Below are 27,108 nucleotides of genomic sequence, written 5' to 3'. Positions count from 1 at the left end.
CTACTCTGACAGCCTGAACCATGGGAACACGTATCTCCGCTTTACTTTGTCTGCAGATGCTCCATACACTGGCCAATATGGACGACACAGCCCATCGATGAACCGATAGATCGTTTCCCTCTTGGAGCTGGGAAGTCAGGTCTTGGCACCAAACCACAACCTTCATGCTTGCTTCCTCCCCCACAGCCAATTAATTCTCTGAAGATTTACTCATGAATTGTGAATATGTTATTGGAACGAGACAGAGAGCTATGACTTCCTTTGGACACTACTAGACAAATTAGGTCCTCTGGTAGATATGCTAATACCTCCTTACTTCTCTTTCTCTAAAGACTCAGGTCCATGTTGTATGGAGCCTCATACACCTGCCACACTGATATCTGGCTAAAATCAATCATATTATAAAAACCTGTTGGACAGGGACTTCTATGATTCTGTCCTCTCCTGACCGGCCTGCATTGGCCTCCATTGAGATCAACTCATTGGCCCAGAACTGAGAATCACTGAGAGAAACAAGTTTATTGGGCTGGAACCTCTTCTGTCCTTCAGAGATGTCTCTATTGATGACTTGTCTAAGAGAAGAGCTTGCATGTGCAAGGCCTGCATAGTCCTCCATTATGATCCACTCATCGGCCCAGAGTTGAGAATCAGAGGAACCAGATTACTCTTCTGTCCTTCAGAGATGTCTCTATTGATGACTGGTCTAAGAGAAGAGCTTGCATGTGCAAGGCCCGCATAGTCCTCCATTATGATCCACTCATCGGCCCAGAGTTGAGAATCAGAGGAACCAGATTCCTCTTCTATCCTTCAGAGATGTCTCTATTGATGACTGGTCTAAGAGAAGAGCTTGTATGTGCATTTCTAGTTTGGGCTAGTTGAGAATCTTCCTGGAAACAGCGCTGTATACTGAATAAGGCAGACTTGATGGGTTCAAGCCCCTTTTGGTCGACCAACTTTGATCACTGACATATGAACATGGTCCATGCCCTGTTCTGCAATTCCATCCCCAAAATAGATCTCACCTTAATTAGACTTCAGGCTATTCCCCGTTACTTTGCTTTGAACCGAACAATGGGGGGCAGCCCCATCTTTTAAAGGGGTGGTTCACCTTTAAGTCAACTTTTAGTATGTTATAGAATGGCCAATTGTAAGCAACTTTTCAATTGGCCTTCATTATTTGTTTATAGTTGTTAAATTATTTGCCTTTTTCTTCTAATTCTTTCCAGCTATCAAATGGGGGTCAATGACCCCATCTAAAAAAAACAAATGCTCTGTAAGGCTACAAATGTATTGTTAGTGCTACTTTTTATTACTCACTTCTCTCTTTAGGCTTTTCCTATTCATATTCCAGTCTCTTATTCAAATCAATGCATGGGTGCTAGGGGAATTTGGACTCTTGTAACCAGATTGCTGAAATTGCAAACTGGAGAGCTGCTGATTAATTAAAATAATTAAATAACTCAAAAACCACAAATAAAAAATGAAAACCAATTGCAATTTGTCTCAGAATATCACTCTCTACATCATACTAAACGTTAACTCAAAGGTGAACAACCCTTAATATATTTATCTCATTATCCACGGACACCAGTTTTCCAAGGGAGACTAGGTCTTTCAATTGTGTCTCATTGTAGACTAGAGATGACATTGCCAGGGAAAGCAATCCTTTATTAGATGCTAATCCGTGAGTACATTGTTCTACCCCTCATGATATGATTTGTCCATTCCCAAACTTTGCTTTTCCCCCATACTAAGGCACCTTTATGGCAAGGCTCTATAGTGTCAGCTTGGGTGACAAGCCAACGTTGGTCCACATAACGCTGAATTTGCACTTAAAATGGTTTGTGTCACAATAGATGGATATAATTGACATAGAGAAGGTCCCACCATATACAGTCTCTATCCTTGTGATTGGTCACGTGCCTAAGACATCCAATGAGCAGAGCGTGGGCTCAGTCTGCGTGGTTCCTCCTTGGTTTCCCATCAGGCTTGGCTTTCACAACCTTGTAAAACCCACGAGCTATCTTGTACATCCAGAATACATTGAGAATGTCTAGCACCACACAGGACACAATCCACGCCACCTGCGGGCCAATGCCCAGTCTGATGTAGCCTTCCGTGCCAAAAGTGGCAAACACCTGAGAGTAGTAGCTGGGGATCACTGCGATGCGAACTATGAAAAAGACTAGAGCCATGGCTAATCCATTTAACAGGACTGGCCAGGAGGAGCGTGGCTTCCCAATCACATCAAAGAACCACCTGCAAAGGAGCAGAAGGGTTAATGTGATCACAATATAACCAATGAGACAGTAAAAGAGCTGATGGGTCAGTCCCACTGGGGAGTGAAATGATCTAATGGCCAATAGTGTTTAATGGGTTAAAGGGCCAGTCCCACCGGGGAGCAAAGTGACCTAATGACAGGGGTGTGTTTAATGGGTTAAAGGGTCAGTGACAAAGTGACCCAATGACAGGGGTGTGTTTAATGGGTTAAAGGGTCAGTCCCACTGGGGAGAAAAGTGATTTAATGACAGTTTTGTTGTTGTGGAAATGACTGACGGTTTTCTCTCACCTCTGATTAACGAAGGGTGTGGAAAGTTCTGAAATCAGCCTGAAGTTGGCAAAATATGGCAGCACGCCGCGATTCTGTAAGAGGTGGAGAGACAAGATTATGGCTACTGAGCAGAGACAGGTAAGAGAACGGGGGATCAAACACTGAGAATGGGACTACACGACCAATAATGCATTGCACATATAGAGACAAAGACTACACTGAGCAGAATGTGTTGGTCTAGACTAGAGAATAGGGACTTACTTTATTCAGGTTAAAGGGTCACTTAACTAATACATCTGAACTTTGCAGAACTGGATCCTCCAAGAAGTCAAATATGGTACAGTCTAAACACTGGGCTCACACCTGTCCACCCACACACACGGCCTAATCCATGTGACAGGTTGGGGGGGGGGCATATTAGAGTCGACTTGCAGTTATTCATCCCTAGTCCCAAGCATAACTAGAGCAGCAAATACATATTCACCCCAATTCTGCATTTCCCAGGACAGACACCCCCAGACCTAAAGTCACGTACCAGCACGTATCCATAGGAGTAAAAGACGGCCAGGTGGTGGCACACCATATACGGGTCCCTCATCACTTTCCAGAAGCGCGCCAGGAGCAGTAGATCTGCAATGACAATAAACATGGGCTTATTGGAGCCGGAACCTCCATCTTTCCCACCGTGGGGATTAGTATAGACAAACGTATTTATTTAGGTGGAATAGAACCCCAAACCTCGCCCCAGTTTGCTGGAGGGGCAAAAACCTAAATTATGAGTTATTTTTGCCTTAAATGGACAAGAAATTCTTTGCTGACACCCAACTGACAATCTGATCAGTGTTGTCCCTGTGAGTGGAACTCACAGTTTTCCTGCTGAGAATTGCTCGGCCTCCCAATACTGGAGCTTGCTAGTGATTGACTGATGCAGGGCAGAATGAAATATACAGCAGTGCCCTCTAGTGGCAGCTCTCAGACATGGCAGGTTCTCCAACATGGGGATATTGTCAGGTTCTTATAATTGATGGGGACACGGTCGCATCACTAGGACTAGGGTCACCTGATGCCGAGTGGAAGATGAAGAGAAGTTGCCCCTGGATACAAAGAAGCCACTTTATGGTTGTTAAGGTGACAGACCCTAGCTACCAGTGTTCGACACACAAATCAGCCAGGGTTTCCCACATTCACAGGCATTTCCCATGATCCCAGCTGTTACATGCAGCACCCTACCCCAGGCACAAGGGGGTGCTACAATATAGGAAGAGTTCCTTCCTCTCAGAACAGCTCAGTAGCCAATTTGGGTCACAAAAGACCAGCATGGAAAACCATCCCAGCAGGAATAATCTGCATTTCCAGGAAACTTTCAAGCCCTTTGACACATCACAGTCCAACAAAACAATGTCCCTGCATCTCCTCAGCCTGACAACACCAGAGACATTATCATCCCCATTAAAATACTTTAGATTCTCCCCCGACTGGGAAGGAGAGCCAATCAGTCAGGAATTGTCTCTGGTAATCTTCTTCAGAAACCCTCATGCTTTAAACCAAAATGTTGCCATTAAAGGGAAAATAAACCCCTTTTTTTACATGATCTCATTCTGCTGGCTGATGTAGAAAAGGTGCATAAACACTGTCTGTCTGGTTGCTCACTGGGACCATTTCCCCACCCCCATTAGGCTCACAGTGTCAGGCAACACCTCCCTCACCTTGTTCCATTGTGAAGTGATGGATTCTGGGATTTGAACTCTCTCTGATTATCACAGTGGGCAGAGCACAGATTCTCTGGGAAGCAGAGGGACTTCGAGTATTAGGGTCAGGGCACACTCTCAGATTCAGGGCGATTAGTCGCCCATTTCCTCGTGAGGCAACTTCGGAAAACGAAGCACACCGATTGCCACTATGCCAGCGATTTACATTATAGCTGCTGGGAGGCAGTTTGGGGAGATTAGTCACCCCGAAGAAGAGGAGATTTGGGTTGGGCGACTAATCTCCCTGAATCGGAGCATGTGCCCTGACCCTTAGAATCCATCACTTCACAATGGAACAAAGGAAGGACAACCATTGCATTACACTGTGAGCCTAAGGAGGTGTGGGGACCTGGTCCCTGTGATCACAGAGATAGACTTTGAACTCATATCGGGAGGGGGGTGGTATATGACCTTTAGGCTGGATATATAAATTGGAAGACCATCGGGTCAGCCCAATTTGACCCAGCACGTTGGCAGCCATCTTGGTCACAGATACTGATTGCTTGTCTGGTGACCTTGTCAAAAAAACAGCTTTTTGTCCAGTTTTGCTGTTGAAATTGGGCTTATCCAATAGTTTGGCCCCTAGATTTACAATTAGGTAATACTGCACCCTATGCTGATAGGACTCACCTGCCAATTTTACTTTACGTGGAGCCCCTTTAGTCCACCATCATGTTACCTCTCCTTGATAAATGGCCAAACCCAGGCCCTGACACACAGAACCTTCCCCATGAGCCACAGGGTCAGCCCCCATTAGATATATCGTATGCTAAAAGATAAGGAATGGGGAAATCATTGCTTCTGTGTGCGCTAATGATTCACTTTATAGTATTTCTACACATGGTTGGGAGTTGCCATATTGTTTGCATGTAACTGTACAGTATTGAAGTATGGCTTATAGAGCTTACACCCTAATATATATGTATATACATAGCTTGCCAGGGCTGAGACACAATCAATAGATTTCATTAGATCTGAGGCCTCTCTCTCTGTACTGGAAATAAAAGCCATATAAGCCCTTATCTCACCTTTGGTGTATTTCCCTTTAAGGCTGGGTGTGTGCTAGAAAATAAAGCCCCAGGGCTGCAGCTGTAACCATTGCACGGGGCGGCCAGTATCTGATTGTGCTGGGAGATAGCCAAGGACAGTGACAGTCCAAGGGCGCCCAACCCAGGTACAGATCCCTGATACCGTCTCTCCCCTGCACCGAATTGAATTATCTGCAGCACTAAAGGACAAGTAAACCCTGATCTGTTGTAACTCCCATCAGCGCTTTCTAGTTTAGCCCTGGCTCTGTTCAATTTAAAAGAGATGGTTCACCTTTAGGTTAACGTTTAGTATTTTTTAGAATAGCTAATTCTAAGCAACCTTTCAATTGGCCTTCATTTATTTTTTATAGTATTTCAATTATTTGCCTTCTTCTGACCCTTTCCATCTTGCAAACGGGGGGCACTGACCCTATCTAAAAAAACAAATCTTCTGTAAGTCTACAAATGTATTGTTATTGCTACTTTTTATTATCTTTCTATTCAGATCATCTCCTATTCCTATTCCGTTCTCTTATTCAATCAATGCATGGTTGCTAGGGTAATTTGGACCCTAGCAACTAAATGGCTGACATTGAAAACTGGAGAGCTGCTGAATAAAAAAGCTAAATAACTCAAAAACCACAAATTATAAAAAATGAAAACCAATTGCAAATTGTCTCGGAATATCACTCTCTGCGTCATACTACAAGTTAACTCAAAGGTGAACAACCACTTTAATGCAGCAAAGGGCATTCTATTGAGATAAAGAGAGAGAGAAAGAGCCTGGGAGGGATATACAATAGTGGTTGCCATGCAAAGACAGGTGGATTGTATTGCCAGACATGATCCCCCCTAGTGGCCATTAATAGACTGCAGTGTCCTATGGAGAATTAACCCAGTATAAACCATTAGGCAGATAGAAAACTGTCATTATGAGCTAAATGATAGGTTTATATAGGGAAAAAGAATGCAATTATACTTCATTTATACAAAGAGCTGGCTGGTTAAATAGAGCCGGATTAATATTACCTTGCACGAGATAGCCGCAAGTGATGGCAACGTTCATTTTCACCCAAAACGGATCACCCCTAAAATAAGAAGAGCTTCATTAAAACGGGGTGCATGTAGGGAGAAAGAATATGGAGGCGGGGTTATGGGAGTAGTGATAAAAGGGCTGCATTTGAGAAAAGCATGCTGGGTAAGGGGCTGTAACAAAAAACAGAATACAATGGTGGAAATGAGAGAAAGGGGGCAGAAAACAGAAGAAATATAAATGTTGGGAGCAGAGGAAGAGGAATGAAGTAGTAGTAGTAGTAGTAGTAGTAGTAGTAGTAGTAGTAGTAGTATAGTACTGGGCACAAGTGCTACTCAAATTGGCTTTACTGACATCCCTGACTGAGCCCAAACTCCCAGCACCCCGACTAACATTCTACTATATAGTGGGACCCGCAGAGCAAGGTTTTATAGTAATTCATTATTCAGGGATTTCTGGATCACAATGAGGGAATTCAGGGGCTGTGAGTCGGGGGGGGGGGAGGAAGATTAAGCCACTTCAAAAACAACAATAGGTTTTATTATATTGTGAAGAATGGAGGCCTTTATATGTGCTCAGGCACGGGGCCCTGTATGTGACATCAGTACTGGAACATGGAGCAGAGAAAAGCAGCTTACTATGTACTACATCCAGTGTGTAATGTCACTACTACTATACATGGAGCTGGGATAGTGAGACACATGGAGGGAATAGTAAAGCAGGAGTGTAACATGTCCTCAGCCCACCACAACCCTATAGCAAACAAATATCTATGTACCCTGTGTACCCCTGGAACTATAGCAGGGTGACACCCCAATGTTTCTATATATCTGTAACCTTGTTATGAGCTAAGGGGGCCCAGTCTGAAGGTCAGTTAGGGGGAGATTTGGGGTGAGTGTTTATTTGAACCCTGGGTACCCCTGCAACTATAGCAGGGTGACTGTTACCCCCAATGTTTCTATATATCTGTAACCTTGTTATGAGCTAAGGGGGCCCAGTCTGAAGGCCAGTTAGGTGGAGATTTGGGGTGAGTGATTATTTGTACCCTGGGTACCCCTGGAACTATAGCAGGGTGACACCCCAATGTTTCTATATATCTGTAACCTTGTTATGAGCTAAGGGGGCCCAGTCTGAAGGTCAGTTAGGGGGAGATTTGGGGTGAGTGTTTATTTGTGCCCTGGGTACCCCTGGAACTATAGCAGGGTGACTGTTACCCCAATGTTTCTATATATCTGTAACCTTGTTATGAGCTAAGGGGGCCCAGTCTGAAGGCCAGTTAGGGGGAGATTTGGGGTGAGTGCGTATTTGAGCCCTGGGTACCCCTGGAACTTTAGCAGGGTGACTGTTACCCCAATGTTTCTATATATCTGTAACCTTGTTATGAGCTAAGGGGGCCCAGTCTGAAGGCCTGTTAGGGGGAGATTTGGGGTAAGTGCTTATTTGTACCCTGGGTACCCCTGGAACTATAGCAGGGTGACACCCCAATGTTTCTATATATCTGTAACCTTGTTATGAGCTAAGGGGGCCCAGTCTGAAGGCCAGTTAGGGGTAGATGTGGGGTGAGTGTTTATTTGTACCCTGGGTACCCCTGGAACTATAGCAGGGTGACTGTTACCCCAATGTTTCTAAATATCTGTAACCTTGTTATGAACTAAGGGGGCCCAGCCTGAAGGCCAGTTAGGGGGAGATTTGGGGTGAGTGCTTATTTGTGCCCTGCGTACCCCTGGAACTATAGCAGGGTGACTGTTACCCCAATGTTTCTATATATCTGTAACCTTGTTATGAGCTAAGGGGGCCCAGCCTGAAGGCCAGTTAGGGGGAGATTTGGGGTGAGTGCTTATTTGTGCCCTGCGTACCCCTGGAACTATAGCAGGGTGACTGTTACCCCAATGTTTCTATATATCTGTAACCTTGTTATGAGCTAAGGGGGCCCAGCCTGAAGGCCAGTTAGAGGGAGATTTGGGGTGAGTGTTTATTTGTACCCTGGGTACCCCTGGAACTATAGCAGGGTGACTGTTACCCCAATGTTTCTATATATCTGTAACCTTGTTATGAGCTAAGGGGGCCCAGTCTGAAGGTCAGTAAGGGGGAGATTTGGGGTGAGTGTTTATTTGTACCCTGGGTACCCCTGGAACTATAGCAGGGTGACTGTTACCCCAATGTTTCTATATATCTGTAACCTTGTTATGAGCTAAGGGGGCCCAGTCTGAAGGTCAGTTAGGGAGAGATTTGGGGTGAGTGCTCATTTGTGCCCTGGGTACCCCTGGAACTATAGCAGGGTGACTGTTACCCCAATGTTTCTATATATCTGTAACCTTGTTATGAGCTAAGGGGGTCCAGTCTGAAGGTCAGTTAGGGGGAGATTTGGGGTGAGTGCTCATTTGTGCCCTGGGTACCCCTGGAACTATAGCAGGGGAGAAATCTCTGCTCTGGACTTCACAAGCACAAGTTTATATAGTGAATAAAGTACCCCCTCTTGTAAAATATAAGGATATTATAAGTTACCGAGGAGTTTCATGAACATATAAAAACACGAGGCCGAAGGCCGAGTGTTTTTATACAGGTCATGGAACTCCGAGGTAACTTCTAATATCCTCATATTTTGCAACTGGGGGTACTTTATTTATTATAATACACAAATTTCAGTGAGTCATGTGACAGAAATGACATCAGAACTCACCGTTTATAACTGATGACATCAGAACTCACCGTTTATAAGGATATAATTTACAGGATATTCATGGCTTTTGTGTATTATATAATCATACTCACAAACTGAAATGTAATTATTAGTACACACAGTCATTTTCCATATCCTTACATCCAGGCCCAAACTGGCAATCTGTGGGTTCTGGCAAATGCCACAGGACCTGCTGTAAGTTGCCATAGACTCACTATTTGTTGGGGCTAATGGGTGGGCTTTTTGGGCCTTGTGTACCTGAAATGCTAGGGCCTATTTTGAATCTCAGTCCAGACCTGCTCACATCTGTAAATATTTTAATTTTAGGAAAGTTACCACCCTTAGTGTATATAGTAGGCAGAACCAGAAAGGTGCAAGGATATATATATATATATATATATATATATATATATATATATATATATGGATTTTACGAGCTGGGAGCAAAGTGGTAAACATCACTGAGCAGGATGGACTAGAGGGAGAAACCTGATGCACTCGGAATCAAATAACACTGAAGAGCAAGGGAAGGTGTGGACTTCACACTGGCCTAGGAGTAAGTAGCTAGTGTAGAGACTCACCATATGGGGTCAGCATTCACAGCATCATCATAGGCCAGAATATACAAACATGCAGACCCAACGATTAGCGCATGGTTTGTGGAAACAAACCTGTAAGAAACACATAACATATAGGGGCACATTTATCAAGTGAACATAGACCTCCCATTGTAGGTGCTCAGGCACGGGAGTTACAGGGACTATAAGGAGCTCAGGGGAGGGGTTAGTGGAATAAGGAGTTACAGGGACAATAAGGGGCTCAGGGGAGGGGTTAGTGGAATAAGGAGTTACAGGGACAATAAGGAGCTCAGGGGAGGGGTTAGTGGAATAAGGAGTTACAGGGACAATAAGGGGCTCAGGGAGGGGTTAGTGGAATAAGGAGTTGCAGGGACAATAAGGGGCTCAGGGGAGGGGTTAGTGGAATAAGGAGTTACAGGGACAATAAGGGGGCTCAGGGGAGGGGTTAGTGGAATAAGGAGTTACAGGGACAATAAGGGGCTCAGGGGAGGGGTTAGTGGAATAAGGAGTTACAGGGACAATAAGGGGCTCAGGGGAGGGGTTAGTGGAATAAGGAGTTACAGGGACAATAAGGGGCTCAGGGGAGGGGTTAGTGGAATAAGGAGTTACAGGGACAATAAGAGGCTCAGGGGAGGGGTTAGTGGAATAAGGAGTTACAGGGACAATAAGGAGCTCAGGGGAGGGGTTAGTGGAATAAGGAGTTACAGGGACAATAAGGGGCTCAGGGGAGGGGTTAGTGGAATAAGGAGTTACAGGGACAATAAGGGGCTCAGGGGAGGGGTTAGTGGAATAAGGAGTTACAGGGACAATAAGGGGCTCAGGGGAGGGGTTAGTGGAATAAGGAGTTACAGGGACAATAAGGGGCTCAGGGGTTGGGTTACCTTGAGTCCCACTCACACTGCTTGCCAAAGCTGAGCTGTCTGTAGGTGCTGGAGTATTTAGTAAAGAGTCGGGGGCTAATTGCTGAGAAGAGGAGTTGGAAGCCCAGGAAGCTGCCGGTAACGACACAGTAACTGATGAGTACATCGTCCATAGTGATTTAAGATTCACAGGCTTTCAGGCTGTAGATTATTGCGGATGTTCTGCAACGATGGAATAAAAAGAGTTACTAAATGTGTCAAACCAGAGGAGCATACAGATCTCTGGCTGTTACTGTACTACAACTCTCAGCATTCCAAGCTGTTTATGAAGTGGGTGAGAATGTTTACTTGAACATTTCAAGGAAATGGGAATCTAATTTGTTTGTTTTTCCTCTGACCTTGCCAGTGTCAAAATGTGGCCAAGATTTTAGTTGCCACTTTAGCCATTTAAAACTGGGCACACACACATTTATATATATATAAATATTTGCAATCTCAACCTTTGGTTGAACACATATGAAATGAATATGCTGCATGGTCAGTCAGTAATTTCTATAGATTCATGATGCATGCTGCACTGAATGTTAAACAGCCATACAGAATGTATAGTTAAGTTATGTTGATTACTTGTGGCTCTGGTCTGGATTATCACTTCATTTACATCCATGGTGCAGACTGTATTAGTTTATGTACACCTCAAAAGTAATTGCTAGTTATTCCGGTCAATTAATTACAGAGGTGATATAACCTTAGCCCAGTTCTTATATCCAGATTTACATGCAAACAGTCAGATCAACGTGCAACACTAATGTGCCTATTATAGCAACGTAAGAGATAATATGCAGAGAATAGGATAATATACAGAGGGACACAGATACAATAAAGAGAGAGGGAACCATTGGGAGAAGGGAATCCTGTCCTGAAGAGCTTACACTCTAATATACAGAGGGACACAGTTACAATGCAGGAAGAGGGAACCATTGGAAGAATGGAATCCTGCCCTGCAGAGCTTACACTCTAATATACAGAGGGACACAGAACTATTGGGACAAGGGAATCCTGCCCTACAGAGCTTACACTCTAATATACAGAGGGACACAGATACAGTATAGGGAATCATTGTGAGAAGGGAATTCTGCTCCGTAGAGCCTACACTCTAATATACAGAGATGAATTGAATCCTGCCCTGCAGAGCTTACACTCTAATATACAGAGGGACACAGATACAATATAGGGAATCATTGTGAGTAGAGAATGCTGGTCTGCAGAGCCTACACTCTAATATATAGAGGGGCAGAGATACAATACAGAGAATCCTTGTGAGAAGGGAATTCTGCTCCGTAGAGCCTACACTCTAATATACAGAGATGATTGGAATCCTGCCCTGCAGTGCTTACACTCTAATATACAGAGGGACACAGATACAATACAGTCAGAGGAAACCATTGGGAGAAGGGAATTCTGCCCAGCAGAGCTTACACTCTAATATACAGAGGGGCACAGATACAATACAGGAAGAGGAAACCATTGGGAGAAGGGAATCCTGCCCTGCAGAGCTTACACTCTAATATACAGAGGGACACAGTTACAATGCAGGGAGAGAGAACCATTGGAAGAAGGGAATCCTACCCTGCAGAGCTTACACTCTAAAATACAGAGGGACACAGATACAATACAGAGAGAGGGAAAAATTGGGACAAGTGAATCCATCCCTGCAGAGCCTATACTCTTATATACAGAGGAACAGAGATACAATACAGGGAATCATTGTGAGAAGGAAATGCTGGCCTGCAGAGCATACACTCTAATATACAGAGGGACCCAGATGAAATACAGAGAACCACTGTTAGAAGGGAATGCTGCTCCGCACAGCGTACACTCCTTGCAGAGTTTAATGTCTAATATACAGAGGTAAGACAGGAATGACAGATAAGAAGGTACAGACCTAGAGAGAGTAGACTGCAGACATGTAAGGTAAATAATACAATATAATATGGTTTTGGAAAATGTACATTCCAGCACAGAGAATTATACATGCAAATAAACATACAAACATGCAAACACACCTTTATAACCAACATATGTTAATGGCATGTGGCATTTCCAAGAGCTGTTGCTGTGCAAATGTGTAGTATTCTTGTGTACTTTGAGCAGCCGTGTCATTAATATTTGATCCGCCTTCCTTTCTTGACCTATGTACATGGTAAATAAATATGCTGAACTAGGGTCACACAGATAAGGATACTGCCCTGTAACACCTTATTAGTGTAATCTAGACACTGAGTGCCTTATTGTCCTGTAACACCTCATTATAGTAATCTATAATACATCTGCAAAACAATTCATTGTGTGACCGTGGATTTGTAATAATGCTGTGAGCACAAAAATAGACAATAGATATATTATTATATCTGGGCCCAAAACAGATATTGATGTCCTTTCTTGTCCATTTTTATTGTTTCCATGTAAGAAATATAAATTGTAACTAAAAATAATTTTTTTTTGGTCACAGAATTTATTTTGTGTTGACAAAATTCATTTTCTGACTGACATGATTTTTATACTGAAAAATATATATATATATTTGACCATGGAATATAATAATACACACTGGTTGAACACATCATCATTGTGTGTAAAATTATATTTGTAGTGGCAAAATTATTTTGTAACAGAAAATTACTTTGCTCATACAATTAATGTGCTGGCAAACTGTATTTTCTACAAAATGAATTCTGTGTTGACAAAATAAAAATGTGACTATGGAGTGTAATAATAATGTAAGCACAAAAACTTTTTAAAAAAGCATATTTCGGAAACTGAGTTTGTGGTCATCTTTTGCCAAGTTATTTAAATTGATTGCAAAGTTATTACTCACATAATTCATATTGTAACTTTAAAAAAAGTTTTGTGCCAACAAAATTAAATTTCTGACTACAAAATTAGTTTTCTACTGACAAAATGTAATTTAGTGACCATGACCATGATAACTAGTGAGCACAAAAATTGTTATGAAGGCAAATTTAGGTCCAAAAACAGATTTTTGTTGTCCTTTCTCTGCCATTTTTTTAATATTATTTTCATGTAAGAATATGAGATTTATATTGTAGTGGAAATGTCTTTTTATTCACAGAATTTATTTTGTGCTGACACATTTTATTTTCTAACAGGTGATTTTTTTTTTTACTGAACACTTTTATTCAGCAGCTCTCCAGTTGGCAATTTCAGCAATCTTGTTGCTAGGGTCCAAATGACCCTAGCAACCATGCACTGATTTGAATAAGAGACTGGAATATGAATAGGAGAGGCCTGGATAGAGAGATGAGCAATAAATAGTAATAATAACAATACATTTGTAGAACTGGACATTCTTTAACATACTAAAAGTTAACTTAAAGGTGAACCACCCCTTTAAGGGTGGTGGTAACTCCTTGAATCAATAGGCCCACCTGCATGAGATTTGGAAGAGGAGATGGAGGAGTTAGCACCGATCAATTACATTGCTTTAAAAATAAGCCTAGAGGCCAGTGCCTGGCGTTCAGATAGCTTTATGGGCAGATTTATCAAGGGACGAATTTAGAGTTTTTCTTAAACTCCCATATATTCCCATGAACTCGAAATTAAAAAAAAAATCAAATTTTTCAAACTGGGGTGAATGGAATCGACCCACAAACTCGAATTGAATTCGAATCAAATTCGAATCAAGTCTTTAAACTAGATTTTCAGGAAAGCTGCAAACAACTCCAAATTGATCCCAGGACGTCCCTCCATAGGCAGGTTTAAGGTGGCGGAAAGTTCAAATTCTTAAAGGGCCAGTACATGATAAATTTTGAAAATCAAATTCGGATTTTTTAAAAAAACTCGAATCGAATTTTCACTATTCCCTAGTCGAAATTTATACAACGCTTTATGAACAGGCCCCTCAGTAATCAAGCCTGGCTGCTGGTTAGGCAGAAGGACATAGTGGAGAGTGGGTGGGCTGAAACCCAAGGGGAACCATAGCAACAAGGGACTTGGTGACCTACTCCTATCCCTGACCTCACTGGAGGGGTACGTTTAGTTGGAATATATGAGACCAGTGCCTCTTTGCTGGGGATTTCTTTGCTTTATGCACAGTGAATTTATTCATGGCTTTAGCGTTAGGGAAAAATAACTGACCTAAATATAGACTCGCTATGGACTTTCCACTATGGACTCTGAGCCGTATGTTTTATGTGTTGTACTAATGGCTTTTCAGATAATGATCATGTGGCTGAACCTTTTCCCTACATACAGAATAGTCCTACAGGGTGATACATGGAGCCTCATTTCAGTTTTGGTTAAAAGCCTACACCTGTATTGTCCATTTTACGAATGAGTAGTGGGTGTGTCTTAATGGGAATTGCCTGGCATCCTGCAACATACCTCCCAACATTTTGGAAATAGAAAGAGGGAGAAAAAGATTTGCCGCGCGGAGTTTGAACTCATTTCTGTGGCTTATATATGTTTTGCTAATGAAGGTGAATTGCACTATAAGCAGCTAGTCTCCCAAGACACCTGCTTATCTTAAATAGTTACAATTGTTTCTTTGCTTATCTTAAATTGTAACAAAAGTATCTATCCGCAGCTGCCACATATTCTGGGCTCTCTGCCAAAAGCCAATTATGTTTTAGAAATGTAACTTTTTCTGGCTGTTCAGTGCAGGAGATCAAAGAGAAAGTCAGGACATTTCAGTAACAATCCGGGACTGTGGGCTGAGCTGTCAAAATTGGGACTGTCCTTTGAAAAACGGGACAGTTGGGAGGTGTGCTGCAGTACAAAGTGCCACATGCCTGAGCAACCTGGGAAAGCCGCCAGAAGGAGGAGGATGAGTTACCGGTGCTTACAAAGTTTTTCCAGAAATAAATATACATTTATGTTATATATGTTCTTATAAGTTCAGACTGAACAGAACCCCTGTCTGTATGCTCACTGGGAACATACGCTCATTGCTTGCACCCCAATAAGACTCCCTGTGTAATGCAAACCCCTAACTTGTTACAGTGTGAAGGGAAGAATTTTGGGTCTTGAAGTCCCTCTGCTTTCCAGGGAATCTGTGATCGCTTCTCGGCCTTTTGGCTAAGATCAAGTGTAGTACCTTTGGAACCACTTGGTCCTCTGGCTGGCAAGGAGTATCTGTTCTAATGATTCTATCTGAAGAACGGAGAAACCATTGGTCCTCTGGACTAGGCTGACAAGCGGAAGCTTGATGAAAGCTGGGTCGCTGTGCTCCCATGAGGGTGGCCCCTGACTTGCGTTTTGAGTCAGGGGAGATGCGCATGCACCTATGCTCAGGTCCGGACTGGCAATCTGTGGGTTCTGGCAAATGCCAGAGGGGCTGCTGTATGGTTCCATAGAAAATCACCATATAGTGGGCTGGAAGGGGGCTGTTTGGGCTGGTAGGGGGCTGTTTGGGCCTCTGTGGACTTGGAATGGCAGGGCCTATTTTGACTCCCATTCCAGGCCTGCCTATGCTTAATCAAGCTTCACTTCCTTTGCTCTTACCATTAGGTGGGCGGGAAGTCTTTTCCTTTTCTGGCTGCCAAACAGAGCCTTGCAACCAATGGCCTTGCACCGCCCACTCCAGCACCTTTTTTGTGTCTGGTTTGAGCACCCTAGATGGGGTCACGGTCTTTTGGCTGGACTCGCAGGCCATGACACGCCCTGGGGGAAGCTTCGGCAGAACCCAGGGTAGACGGGACTCCCCCTAGCTTAGGCGAAGGGGAGTCCAAACGTCCCCAAACCCCTTCGGGGGGCGGGGTGGTGGGCCCTCCCTAGCTTTGGCGAAGGGGGACCCACCCATTCGAGCTGTTCGCTGGTGGTAGCTGGGAACAGCTTGGGCAACGGAGCCCATGCCTTCGGGTAGGACTCGGAAGGATGATTCAATATCATCTGTGCACCAGCCACTATGGAAAGCAAAGAAAGGTCAAGTCCCAGAATTCTTCACTTTCCAGTGGAACAAGGTGAGGGAGGGGTTGTATGACACTGTGAGCCTAAGGAGGGGGAGGGTGGAGTGGGAAATGGTTCATATTAGTACCAGGAGTTCCTTTAATTAGGTATGTGTGTGTAAAATAAAATACATTTGTATTCCTTTTGGGTGGTTCAGATTGTGGCTATGCAATTTGAAACAACAACACCACCTGCTGGTGATTTCAGCCAACTGGCTACAATTGGCTGAAAATTAATTACATTTGTGATGTTTATCAAGTTATTCCCCTTTAATACACAGAAAAAGGGAACCACCTGGCACTTATGTAGCAATTGGACTTCACCTTACTTTGTCCATCCATCTACATACATATCATTTTACCTGTATTTATGCTAAGGCAAGTGGTTATTGGAGTTTTTACAAGCCCCCATTGAAGTCCAACCTTTGTTTAGGTCCCTCTAAGTTCATGAAAAAGTTAGATATCTACATTTGGGTAACAGTCACCCTGCTTAAGTCTATGGGCGTCAAAAAAATGTTGTTGTGTGGCAAAAAATTTTTTAACGCGCGTCTTTTTTTTCAACGAACGGCATCATACAGGTCTAAGGGGGTCATTTTTGCGGCGAAACAAGGCAAAAAAATTCACCCATCTCTACTCATAACAAGGTTACAGATATAAAGAAGCATTGGGGTGTCATCCTGCTATAGTTCCAGGGGTACCCAGGGCACAAATAAACACTCACCCCAAATCTCCCCCTAACTGACCTTCAGGCTGGGCCCCCTTAGCTCATAACAAGGTTACAGATATATAGAAACATTGGGGTAACAGTCACCCTGCTATAGTTCCAGGGGTACCCAGGGCACAAATAAACACTCACCCCAAATCTCCCCCTAACTGGCCTTCAGGCTGGGCCCCCTTAGCTCATAACAAGGTTACATATATATAGAAACATTGGGGTAACAGTCACCCTGCTATAGTTCCAGGGGTACCCAGGGCACAAATAAGCACTCACCCCAAATCTCCCCCTAACTGGCCTTCAGACTGGGCCCCCTTAGCTCATAACAAGGTTACAGATATATAGAAACATTGGGGTAACAGTCACCCTGCTATAGTTCCAGGGGTACACAGGGTACAAATAAACACTCACCCCAAATCTCCCCCTAACTGGCCTTCAGGCTGGGCCCCCTTAGCTCATAACAAGGTTACAGATATATAGAAACATTGGGGTAACAGTCACCCTGCTATAGTTCCAGGGGTACCCAGGGCACAAATAAGCACTCGCCCTAAATCTCCCCCTAACTGGCCTTCAGACTGGGCCCCCTTAGCTCATAACAAGGTTACATATATATAGAAACATTGGGGTAACAGTCACCCTGCTATAGTTCCAGGGGTACCCAGGGTACAAATAAATACTCACCCCAAATCTCCCCCTAACTGGCCTTCAGACTGGGCCCCCTTAGCTCATAACAAGGTTACAGATATATAGAAACATTGGGGTAACAGTCACCCTGCTATAGTTCCAGGGGTACCCAGGGTACAATTAAGCACTCACCCCAAATCTCCCCCTAACTGGCCTTCAGGCTGGACTTTCTGATGTATCTAGTGCGAACAGACATTTTTCCACAAATCTCCCCCTAGGCAGCTAACAAGCTGGGCCCCCTACCCCTACTCCAGACCCCTTGGGGGGCAGTCCCACAGCTTGGGAAGCAGTTGCAACGAGAGTGACTACTTACTAATCTCACTAGTTTGTGTGGATTCTATTTATTTAAGATGTAATTTGACTTTTTTAGTGTAGAGAATACATGAGTAGCCCAGGTGCCAGCTGTGGGGGGGGGGGTGCCTATATAGAAGTCCTCAGCCTGCCTAACTACTTGCTCTGAAGTTTGGAAGGAGAATAAAGAGACAAAGGTTAGAAGAGAAACAGTAATTTTGGCATTCAGCCGCTTTCTAGATAAGCAGAAAAGAACTTTGATCTTGAGAGATGCTGGAGCTGCAGTATCAGGACGAGCCATTAATCTGTTCTGTAGCTGAAGGGCCACAGGATAAAGTGAAGCCCATTTTGCATTTTCGGAATATGGGTAATTAGGGGGGTCATTATAAACTCAGACTCAGCTAGAACAGGATACATGTCCCGCCCTGCTCACTTGCCAGTTAATAAACCCGTGTGGGTCCGATCATATTATCTTCCCCTTCTGTCTGTAAATACAACCCTGTCTGCCATCAGTATGGGATCTATTGGTACAGCGTGTGTGGATATATCCAACTGGACAAGAAGGGAGGAGACGCTCAAACAGTAACAAAAACGATATAAAGATAAATCACCCCTTTAAGGAAAACTATCAATTCCAGAATTGATTAAACAATGTCATTTAAAGTACAGGAATTTTAAGTACAACATATAGATTAAAGGTGGCAATACATGACAGATTAAAGCTGACGAAATCAGTCCTTTAGACCCAGTTTAGGTCCTTTAGGGTCTGGCCACACGAGCAGATTTGGGGAGATTAGTCACCCCAGCGACAAATCTCCTCTTCTTCGGGGCGTCAATCTCCCCAAACTGCCTTCCCCCTGCCCTCCACCGGCTAAAATGTAAATCGCCTGGAGGAAGGCACACGCGGCGCTTCGTTTTCCGAATTCGCCCGAAGTTTCCTTGTGAGGCAACTTCAGAAAACTAATCGCTGTGTGTGCCTTCCCCCAGGCAATTTTCATCTCCCCGAATCTGCTAGTGTGGCCATACCCTAAAGCTTACTTTGCCAGGAAAACAAAGGGGAGCTGCCTGCTTGGCCCTGCAAACATAGATACATTGCACTGGGACCTGGCCGATCAATTTCCTGACAGATGTCGGCCGAAAAATCGTAAGATGTACGATCGTTGGAATCCTACTAACCGCACGATAATTTAGAAGGATTGGTCGGGCTTCCCTAAAATCGGTTGTTCGGCAAGAAGAATCGTCGCGTCTATGGGGAGCTTTAGACTGATTCTGACGGCTCTCCCCCATCAATATCTGGCCAAGATATAGATCGGGCAGGTTTGATTTTTCTTGTGATCGAGGACCGCATCAGCTAGTGGGCGCCTATTCCTCGTTGATATCACCCTGCCATTAGTGGGCATATTGGGTTAAGATCTGTTCATTTGTTGACCTCACCAAGCGAGCGGATCTTATAGTGTGTGGCCACCTTTAATCAGAGTTGGATCAGTAGTTGGACTACAAACTCCCAGCAAACACTGGACATCTCATCCAGACATCACTGATCATCATTACTTCTGTAAACAAGATAAGCCTGGTTATACCATTTAACTATGTTTAATTTGGTTGCCTTCTTTTTCTCTCTCTACTTTATACTTCTGCACATATCCTCAGCCCTGTAACATCTAACTACCCTGAAACTCTAATCTCCTCTTCACTGCTCCCATCAGCCTCTCTCAATCTAAGCACAATGTTCTGCATAGTTAACATTACAATTCTCACACTTTCAATTCTTGTGTCACTTTCCTTTTTGCTGTTACTTGCAGCTTGAGACATCTCCCTAAACCCTGGTCCCACTTGTTCCTACCCCCAGCTACTCCCACACGCAGGCGCTTATCAATGACTTCTCCCATTTCTAAGACCGTATGCACTTCTAATCCTGCAAAGCTTATTCACATAAAGCCATCGCCCTCTCTTCCTTTCTCATGTGCCCGCTGGAACGCTCAATCAATTTGCAATAAACTCCCAGCAGTCCATGATCTCTTTATATCCAAATCTCTTCACCTTCTGTCTATCACTGAAACATGACTCTCTCCCACAGACACTGCTTCACCTGCTGCCCTCTCCTATGAAGGCTTCTCATTTAGTCACACCCCTATGAGATCTTTATGGCCTTGGTTGGCTTTCTTTTCTCCTCCAAATGTAGATTTCAAACTCTAACCACACCAACTTATCTTTCCTTCACTTCTCTGAAGTCCACAGCATACATTTGTTTTCTCCAATCTCTTTGTATGTCGCAGTCATATATTGTCCGCCCGGTCCCTTCTCTACTTTCTTGATCATTTTGCTGCTTGGCTTCCATACTTTCTCTCCAAAGACACACCAGCTTTCCTTTTAGGTGACTTCAATATTGACAACTGTGCTTCTCCAGCCACTTCTAAACTCCTCTTGCCAACAATTTCATTAGGTTTGTCTCAGTGGACTGACCCATCCAACCTTACTAACTCCCCTCCCCCCCATCCGACCATCACCTACTTTCTTTTCAGATAAAACTTGCACCTGCTCTATCACAAACATCTCCCTCCACCCCAGAAATATCAACACATTTGATCCACAACAATTATAAACAGTATCAGCACAGAGGATCTCTCACATTAAGCACCTGTCTTCTCTCTACAACAATGCTCTTGATTCCCTTGCTCCTTCTACCACCCGTCACAGCTGACCAGCTAAACCCCAACCCTGGCACAATAGTTTAACGCAGTACCTCAGAAGATGTAGTAGATCAGATGAAGGGCAAAGGACAAACTGATCATCCTGACTTCATCCACCTCAAGTTCATGCTCTGCTACAATCGAGCTCTATCAATAGCCAAACAGCTCAATGTCTCTTCTTTAATCTCCACTCTATCCTCTAAACCACAGCGACTGTTTGCCACATTTAACTCACTACTCTTCAGCATACCATCTGATAACAATCTCAGATTTACTTTCAGTCCACTCATATCCACTTTGCATACCTTCACCCCTGCAACACTAGATTAAGTTGGCAAACTTCTAGCCTGCTCAAACCCACAACCTGCTCCCTTTATCCCATACCCTCTCGCCTCCCTTATCCAATCTCTGATACACTCTCTCCTGCACTTAGCCACTTAGCATTTAGCCAGGTTTTTCCTTTCTATTGGTACTTTTCCATCTTGATACAAACAAGCACTAATCACTCCTGTCCTTAAAAAACCTTCCCTTGATCCCAGCTCTCCCACCAATTATCATTCAGTTTCCCTTCTTCCATTCGCATCCAAATTGCTGAAAGGCTTGTTTACAAACAACTGATCCAGCATCTCACTCACAACTCCCTTCTCGGCTCCCTGCAATCTGGCTTCCACTCAACACACTCAACTGAAACTGCACTCACCAAAGTAACCAATGATCTTCTACTGGCAAAGTCTAAAGGTCACTATTCCATATAATCCTTCTCGATCTCTCTACAGCCTTTGACACAGTTGATCAAAAACTCTTCCTAGACATTCTATACTCAGCTGGGATTTGTGAAACTGCTCTTTCATGGTTTACATCTTATCTGTCTGACCGTTCCTTTAAAGTTGCCTTCTCTAACTCTACTTCTACTAAGTTCCCTCTCTCTGTCAGGGTTCCTCAAGCCTCCGTCTTATGTTCTCTGCTGTTCTCGCTCTAAAATACTTCACTAGGAAAACGTATTCAGTTGAGTTGTTTCGACTTCAGTATCACCTTTATCCTAATGATACCCAACTCTACTTGTCTACTACTGATGTTTATCCTTCTGTCCTTTTCCAAGCTACAGCCTGTCTCTCTGCTGTCTCCTCCTGGATGTCTCAGTGCCACTTGAAACCGAATCTTTCAAAATCAGAACAAACTACATTTCTTCCAAGTTACTCCCCTGTCCCTCAGAACTCACTCACAGTTAATAACATCACCTTTCACTCGACCACACAGGCACACTGCCTAGGAGTTCTCCTAGACTCACACCTGTCTTTTTCACCACACATCCAAACACTTGCAAGATCTTGTTGTATTCTGCAAAATATTGCCTAAATACGACTGTATCTCAGTTCAGATACAACCAAAACACTTATCCTGTCTCTTATCTCTAATTATCTCCCACCTTGACTACTGCAATCTACTCCTCGCAGATATTCCAACAAGTCACTCTTTCACAACTCAGATCTGTTCTAAATGTCTGATTTTCTCTGGAACTCTCTGCCTTGAGCTGCCAGACTTTCTCCTTCTTTCCAAACTTTCAAATGCTCCCTAAAGACCCACCTGTTTAGGGAAGCCTATTCAATGTATCTTATCAGTCATTGCTATATCATAAATAACAAATTTGTTTCCCTAAGTCTCAATTGTATCCTAACCTTTTACCTTTGTAAACTCTTGAGAGTTGGGCCCTCTAATCCTATTGTACTCTGTAAACCCTTGTTTGTTATGTACTGTTCGCTCCCTGTTCCTTATCCTTATTGTCCCTGTAACTTGTTGGCGCTATATAAATAAAAGATGATGCATGAAAAGATGCATGGGGTGTAAGTATTCATGCTACTAGCAATGTGCAGGAATAGGGCAGGGGTGGAATGAGGACAAGGTTGGGCAGTTTGGGTTGTGGCCATGTGGGGATATGAGACTCCATGGTTTTATTAAAGCACCTCTGACTCCAGGGTTCCCTACCTAATTCATGATTTCCCAAAAGAAAATTCTAAGCAGGTTGCCAATGTACATACAGTTCTGTGTAAATCTAATAACTACTGTAGCAGAATTCAGCCTTGCACGCATCTTCATGGGTCAGATAATCGATTGGCTTCTGTATTGCTTGAAAAGCCATAGCCAATGATACAGAGAGTAACAAGGGACAGACAGGTATGGCTTTCAATAGCACTGAGCCCCTTATTGTCTCTGTAACTCCTTATTCCACTAACCCCTCCCCTGAGCCCCTTATTTTCCCTGTAACTCCTTATTCCACTAACCCCTCCCCTGAGCCCCTTATTGTCCCTGTAACTCCTTATTCCACTAACCCCTCCCCTGAGCCCCTTATTGTCCCTGTAACTCCTTATTCCACTAACCCCTCCCCTGAGTCCCTTATTGTCCCTGTAACTCCTTATTCCACTAACCCCTCCCCTGAGCCCTTTAATGTCCATGTAACTCCTTATTCCACTAACCCCTCCCCTGAGCTCCTTATTGTCCCTGTAACTCCTTATTCCACTAACCCCTCCCCTGAGCCCCTATTGTCCCTGTAACTTCTTATTCCACTAAACCCCTCCCCTGAGCCCCTTATTGTCCCTGTAACTCCTTATTCCACTAACCCCACCCCTGAGCTCCCTTATTGTCCCTGTAACTCCTTATTCCACTAACCCCTCCCCTGAGCTCCTTATTGTCCCTGTAACTCCTTATTCCACTAACCCCTCCCCTGAGCTCCCTTATTGTCCCTGTAACTCCTTATTCCACTAACCCTCCCCTGAGCCCCTTATTGTCCCTGTAACTCCTTATTCCCACTAACCCCTCCCTGAAGCCCCTTATTGTCCCTGTAACTCCTTATTCCACTAACCCCTCCCCTGAGCCCCTTATTGTCCCTGTAACTCCTTATTCCACTAACCCCTCCCCTGAGCCCCTTATTGTCCCTGTAACTCCTTATTCACTAACCCTCCCCTGAGCCCCTTATTGTCCCTGTAACTCCTTAATTCCACTAACCCCTCCCCTGAGCCCTTATTGTCCCTGTAACTCCTTATTCCACTAACCCCTCCCCTGAGCCCCTTATTGTCCCTGTAACTCTTATTCCACTAAACCTCCCCTGAGCTCCTTATTGTCCCTGTAACTCCTTATTCCACTAACCCCTCCCCTGAGCCCCTTATTGTCCCTGTAACTCCTTATTCCACTAACCCAGCCACGTACCTTCCCTGTTGTCCACCCAAATGAATGAGTTTCGCTCTCCAATGTCAAATCACGCTGATCTGCACTTGTATTTATGCGTCGGGGGGGTGGGGGTCAATGCAGCTGGTCAGGTTGACTGGGGTGCCCAGCAGGCATGGCCATTCTAGTATGGGTGCTGGTGTGTGTAATGTGCAAGTGTAATACATTTATGAAAGGGTAAAATCAGAGGCCACCACAAAAAAACTCTCCCACTCTCTGTTCATTCGTACAGGATCTTTAAAAGCATATGTGAAAGTTATAGGTCACCATTTAGATGAACATTGAACATGGTTAGTTAGTAAATAAGTGTGTATGTGCAACACAACAGCATTACAAGGATGGACAAGGTGCCAGGTGAATGCAGTGTTACACATACACATTACATAGAAGTTGCCAGTGAAATACAAGGTGTGGAACGCGTCAGGTTCTAGTGTCAGTAATAAAGCCCATATGGGACCCAGCACTTAGAGAGGAGCTGCTTGAGGAATTCACATAGTTACACACACATTACATTAATGCAGTGGAACAGATGCAGGAATGCGTTACTGATGCACACAATGAATAGGGGACAGTTTGGGGGGAGCTGACCCCAGTGACCCGCAGCCTGTGGCAGTTAGTAGACACATAATGATATTCAGTCACATGCAATAGCAACTGCTCAGGCAGGACCTGCTGGAACAAGTTAGACAACTGAAGTACTTGGGGAGAGAGGAGAGACGAGGCAGTGATCTTACCCCATGCAGCAGCAGCAGCAGCAGTGCAGGTCCAGCGCAGAGACAGACACAGTTCTGCCCCATCCCCTCCTGACTCCCTGTGTCTCAGTACAGGGGGGTAAATCCTGTTACCCCTCTCCCTGCTCTTCAGCAACACGTCACCAGCTAAGCCATAGCCAAAGCTCCGCACAAACGCCAGTCTTGCAAACCCCACACCAACACTCACACCCCTCCCACCGACAGTTCCCCCCGCCCCTTTCTCACAAAGTCCCCACCCACAGGCCAAGTTTCACAATACTTACATAATGGGTGCAAATAATGAATTCATTCTGTGAGCTGAGGGAACAAACGGCCATTCTACTGGCGGCACAGAAGCAGCTACTTCAGGCCAGTCCAGTTCTCTAGTGGCAAAGAGCCGCCAAGCTGATCACACTCTTTTCCCACAGAAATACCAAATCTGATATTAAACAGTGTCTGCAGAACTAATTGCGGCTGCAGATAATGCCATTGTATAGCCAGAATATACCCTTTCTATTCTATTTGCTATAAATGTTCAGTCATTGGTAATTCTGCACAGGGTGCCCAGTTGCTGGAATGAGGTTTCTGCTCCAAAGAGCTTACAATCTGTAGTTAGAATGAATTTCCTGCCCCAAAGAGCTTACAATCTGTAGTTGGAATGAGTTTCCTGCCCCAAAGAGCTAACAATCTGTAGTTGGAAAGAATTTCCTGCCCCAAAGAGCTTTCAATCTGTAGTTGGAATGAGTTTCCTGCCTCAAAGAGCATACAATCAATAGCAGGAATGAGTTCCCTGCCCCAAGGAGCTTACAATCTGCAGTTGGAATGTTTCCTGCCCCAAGGATCTTACAGTCTGTAGTTGGAATGAGTTTCCTGCCCATACAAGCTTAATATATGTAGTAGGAATGAGTTTCCTGCCCCAAAGATCTTACAATCTGTAGCTGGAATGCTTTTCCTCCCCCAAAGAGCTTAAACTCTGTAGTATAAATGTGTTTCCTGCCCCAAAGAGCTTTCAGTCTGTAGTTAAAATGTTTCCTGCCCCTAAGAGCTTAATATCTGTAGTTGGAATGAATTCCCTGCCCCAAAGACCTTACAATCTGTAGTTGGAGTGCGTATCTTGCCCCAAAGAGCTTTCAATCTGTAGTTGGAATGAGTTTCCTGCCTCAAAGAGCATGCAGTCAGTAGTGGGAATGAGTTCCCTGCCCCAAGGAGCTTACAGTTTGTAGTTGGAATGAGTTTCCTGCCCCAAAGAGCTTACAAGCTGTAGTTGGAATGACTTTCCTGCCCCAAAGAGCTTACAATCTGTGGTTGGAATGAGTTTTCTGCCCTTATGATCTTAATATCTGTAGTAGGAATGAGTTTCTTGCCCCAAAGAGCTTACAATCTGTAGTTGGAATGTGTTTCCTGCCCCAAAGAGCTTTTAGTCGGTAGTTAAAATGAGTTTCCTGCCCCTAAGAGCTTAAAATCTGTAGTAGGAATGAGTTTCCTGCCCCAAAGAGCTTGCTATCTGTTGTTGGAATGAATTTCCTGCCTCAAAGAGCTTACAATCTGTAGTTGGAATGAGTTTCCTGCCCCCAAGAATTTAAAATCTGTAGTGGGAATGAGTTGCCTGCCTCGAAGAGCATACAGTCTATAGTAGGAATGAGTCCCCTGCCCCAAGGAGCTTACAATCTGTAGTTAGAATGAGTTGCCTGCCTCGAAGAGCATACAGTCTATAGTAGGAATGAGTTCCCTGCCCCAAGGAGCTTACAATCTGTAGTTAGAATTAGTTGCCTGCCTCGAAGAGCATACAGTCTAAAGTAGGAATGAGTTCCCTGCCCCAAGGAGCTTACAATGTGTAGTTGTAATGACTTTCCTGCCCTGAAGAGCATACAATTGTAGTTGGAATGAGGCCCCTGCCCCGAAGAACTTACAATTTGTAGTTGTAATGAGGTCCCTGCCCTTAAGAGCTTACAATTGTAGTTGGAATGAGGTCCCTCCTCTGAAGCGCTTATAATCTATAGTTGCAATAAGGTCCCTGCCCTGAAGAGTTTACAATCTATAAACGGTTTTATAATTTCTAATTCATTGCTATAATCCTTTATTGATATAATACTGTATATTTAGGCAAAGGGCCAGAGTCCAGGAGGAACTGCGCGGCCCTGAATACCTTTACAAGGACTGAGTAGAAAAGTCTCTCCCGGCACCAAATATACTTTATTTTTTGCAAAGTGACATCAAGGGGACAAGGTTAAGATTCAGAAAGATTTTCTTTGGCCGTAAATGCTCAGAGCCCCACATTACCCAGGCCGGCCGTGTTTGTAAGTAACAGTACCTGCAGCGGATCAGCCATCCCGT

General features: G+C 44.1%; 1 protein-coding gene and 1 pseudogene across 5 annotated transcripts; one reads left to right on the top strand and one right to left on the bottom strand.

The window, feature by feature from the left end:
* Positions 1-1,647: 1,647 nt before the first annotated feature.
* On the bottom strand, positions 1,648-27,108 carry tmem56.2.L (TLC domain containing 4, gene 2 L homeolog). Of its 5 annotated transcripts, none has more exons than XM_018242023.2 (8): positions 24,778-24,987; positions 12,545-12,670; positions 10,500-10,700; positions 9,622-9,711; positions 6,357-6,415; positions 3,087-3,181; positions 2,570-2,643; positions 1,648-2,259 (listed from the first exon to the last, which is right to left on the bottom strand). In XM_018242023.2, exons 3-8 carry the CDS (start codon positions 10,649-10,651, stop codon positions 1,953-1,955), a joined length of 777 nt encoding a protein of 258 aa, XP_018097512.1. In that variant the 5' UTR covers positions 10,652-10,700; positions 12,545-12,670; positions 24,778-24,987; the 3' UTR covers positions 1,648-1,952.
* LOC121401748 lies at positions 15,556-15,671 on the top strand (annotated as a pseudogene).

This window comes from Xenopus laevis, chromosome 3L, assembly GCF_017654675.1.
Source record: "Xenopus laevis strain J_2021 chromosome 3L, Xenopus_laevis_v10.1, whole genome shotgun sequence".
In the NCBI taxonomy this organism is placed as follows: domain Eukaryota; kingdom Metazoa; phylum Chordata; class Amphibia; order Anura; family Pipidae; genus Xenopus; species Xenopus laevis.
This window is presented reverse-complemented; position numbering and strand designations above follow the sequence as displayed.